This window comes from Neomonachus schauinslandi, chromosome 8 (assembly GCF_002201575.2).
Source record: "Neomonachus schauinslandi chromosome 8, ASM220157v2, whole genome shotgun sequence".
Lineage (NCBI taxonomy): Eukaryota > Metazoa > Chordata > Mammalia > Carnivora > Phocidae > Neomonachus > Neomonachus schauinslandi.
Genome location: NC_058410.1, coordinates 40878601 through 40881465, shown reverse-complemented (window position 1 = coordinate 40881465; position 2865 = coordinate 40878601). Strand labels below are relative to the sequence as shown.

The 2865-nt window shown below is 35.1% G+C and overlaps 1 protein-coding gene across 1 annotated transcript; it reads left to right on the top strand.

Moving 5' to 3' along the window:
• Positions 1-1348: 1348 nt before the first annotated feature.
• On the top strand, positions 1349-1805 carry LOC110583429 (60S ribosomal protein L30-like). The gene has a single exon (XM_021693493.1). It carries the CDS (start codon positions 1414-1416, stop codon positions 1759-1761), a length of 348 nt encoding a protein of 115 aa, XP_021549168.1. The 5' UTR covers positions 1349-1413; the 3' UTR covers positions 1762-1805.
• Positions 1806-2865: the final 1060 nt, after the last annotated feature.

Below are 2865 nucleotides of genomic sequence, written 5' to 3'. Positions count from 1 at the left end.
CCTGAGCTGAAACCAAGAGTCAGACGCTTACCCAACTAAGCCACTCAGGCACCCCTTGAATACCAGTATTTTAATATGCAGGTCAAAGCGCATACAACACTGCCCAAAGGTATCCAAATTATTCTGTTAAACCATGATTTTATGGCATTAAATATTTCCTAAAATAGAAAACTTGAAATCTGTCATTATCTAAAAATTTTCTTCATAATATTTCCCTAAAAGGATTTAACAATGTAAATATAGCACAGTTTTTGCAGGGAAAGAATGGTCCACTCCTTTTCCTGTTCTTCCTAGATGTTCTGGGTATTTGGTTATTTGTTACCCTCTTTATCATTTTTTAAATTTGGCAACTCTGGAATCATTTAGGCAAAGGGCTAGATCTCAATGTCATTTTAATGGGACATTTAATAAATACCATGATATATTGGCTTACTTGCATGAACTCTCAAAACTGTGGTTACTGGTCAGCTCTTGAAGGTTGCTTTCATTGGGCTGAATGTTTGAGATGTGATTCAAGTGGCTTCTTCCTCTAATTCCCACTGTGGGAGGAGTTTCCTGGCTTCAGTGTTCTCTTGGCAGAAAATGATGTATTCGAAAAAGAGATATTTGGTCCAGGCATTTTAAATTTTTTTCCATATTCATTACTTTATCATCCAATATCTAAACCATTACTGACAATGTGGCAAAAACCACACTACCTTAGAAGTTAAAATCTAAGGATCTGATGCTAGCCTTGACATTTCTTAGCTTTGTAGCCTTGGTTAAGGCATTTAACCACTGGGTCTCTCAGTCTCTTCACCTGTCATTTGGGTTATAACATACCCACCTTGCAAAGACTGAGCAAATTAAATTAAATCATGTTTATGCAAGCAATCTGCAATATTTAAGGTACATGATTATGCTGGTATAAATCAAGGACTAACTCTACAAAATGGTATCCCATTATACCCAACCCTGTCTTATCTGAACAGGTCCCTCATTCTCTCACATACCCTCTTCATAGTACTTCAACAAGTTTTAGAGTCATGATTCTCTTTACCAGAGATTACAGTCCAAACCTACAGTCTGTGTGCTCTCTCAGCACTCATCAGTTACCTTTTTTTGTTGTTAAAAATAGTATTTGTTTATTGTTCTACAGTTTATAAAGCTCTATACTGTTAAACTTGATTCATTCAACAATCCAGTAAGCTATCTATGGAAAAGGTTATCTTGTTATTATGGCTGTTGCACTGTAGCTTACGTACTACCTCCTTTTAAAAACACCTGAAGTAACAGAAATTCTAAGCCACATTTTGTAGATAGGAAAACTAAGACTCGGAGAGGCTAATTGAAAAAAAAGATATTACCTTTCTCTCTCTTGGCCATTTTGGCGGCTGGTTTTGGTTGGGGCCATCCCGCATCTAAAGCAGGAAGATGGTGGCCGCAAAGAAGACAAAAAAGTCGCTGGAGTCCATCAACTCCAGGCTCCAGCTTGTTATGAAAAGTGGAAAGTACGTGCTGGGGTACAAGCAGACTCTGAAAATGATCAGACATGGCAAAGCGAAACTGGTCATCCTCGCCAACAACTGCCCAGCCTTGAGGAAATCTGAGATAGAATACTATGCCATGTTGGCCAAAACTGGTGTCCATCACTACAGTGGCAATAATATTGAATTGGGCACAGCATGTGGGAAATACTACAGAGTACGCACACTGGCTATCATTGATCCAGGTGATTCTGATATCATTCGAAGCATGCCAGAACAGACTGGTGAAAAGTAAATCACATAAAATTTTTCTTTAATAAAACTGGCCACAGCTTGTTTAAAAAAAAAAGAAAAAGAAAAAAAGATATTAGTTGTAAATCCATGGGTAAATCCAGGTCTCTGTGCTATATATTCTAAGTTTTTCCTGCTAGGTAATCACCTCTCTTCTTTGTAATGGTTCTTATTGAACCATTATCCTCAACTGTATTTACTTGTCTACATTTAGCCAGCTGTTCAGTTGCTAAACTACATGTTTTAAAAATTATAATATCTCACTTATTCATTTATTTTTCCAGTCCCAGAGAAACACAATACAATATGAGATGAGATGATAAAGCAAATAGCCAATGTTTTATATTAATTTCTGCTACTCAAATCTTGTTGCCATTGATAATTCTTAGTAAGTATCAAAAATTTTAACTATAATACTCATAGCTACAAAGAAATCCAGAGCAAAAAAAAAAAAAATAATAATATATATATATATATATATATATATATATATTTCCTTGAAAAAAACACCCAAAAGGAAATAACAGAAGATGACATTTGGACAAAATGAGAAGACCCCTCTTCCTTTATCGTTTCATATAGAGAATGAAATTAGTTTGTTTCATTACTTTCTGTTTTCATCTCATTTTTTGACATATTTTTGGCATATTATATTCTTTCTCTCCTCACAATTTCCACAAAGAAAGGAAAAAAATTGAAGGGCCCAGCTTTCAGGATGTGGTAAATCACCACCATGAAGAATTTAAGTGATTATCACCTATTGTCCTTGCTTTTGATATTTTTTCCTTTCTCTATCTGCATGTCCTTCAACACCTAGTACATTTCCCCACACCTGCTAAGATCTCTTAGTTGGACAAAAAGTAGGTGAGTCAAACAAAACCAAAACTGCAAACTCATCAGCCATTTGTTAATACATTATGTACTAAATCCGCTGATAATTAAAATGTGGGTAGAGATTTTTTTCCCACATTTTTACAAGAACAAATATATTACTGCCAAATAGACATTTTGCTAATAAGGAAACTGGCTCAGAAAAGAAGGAAATTATAAAGAAATTATATCATTGGGTTGAAAATTATATGGAAAGTCAAATCTCACCAAGTGTGGT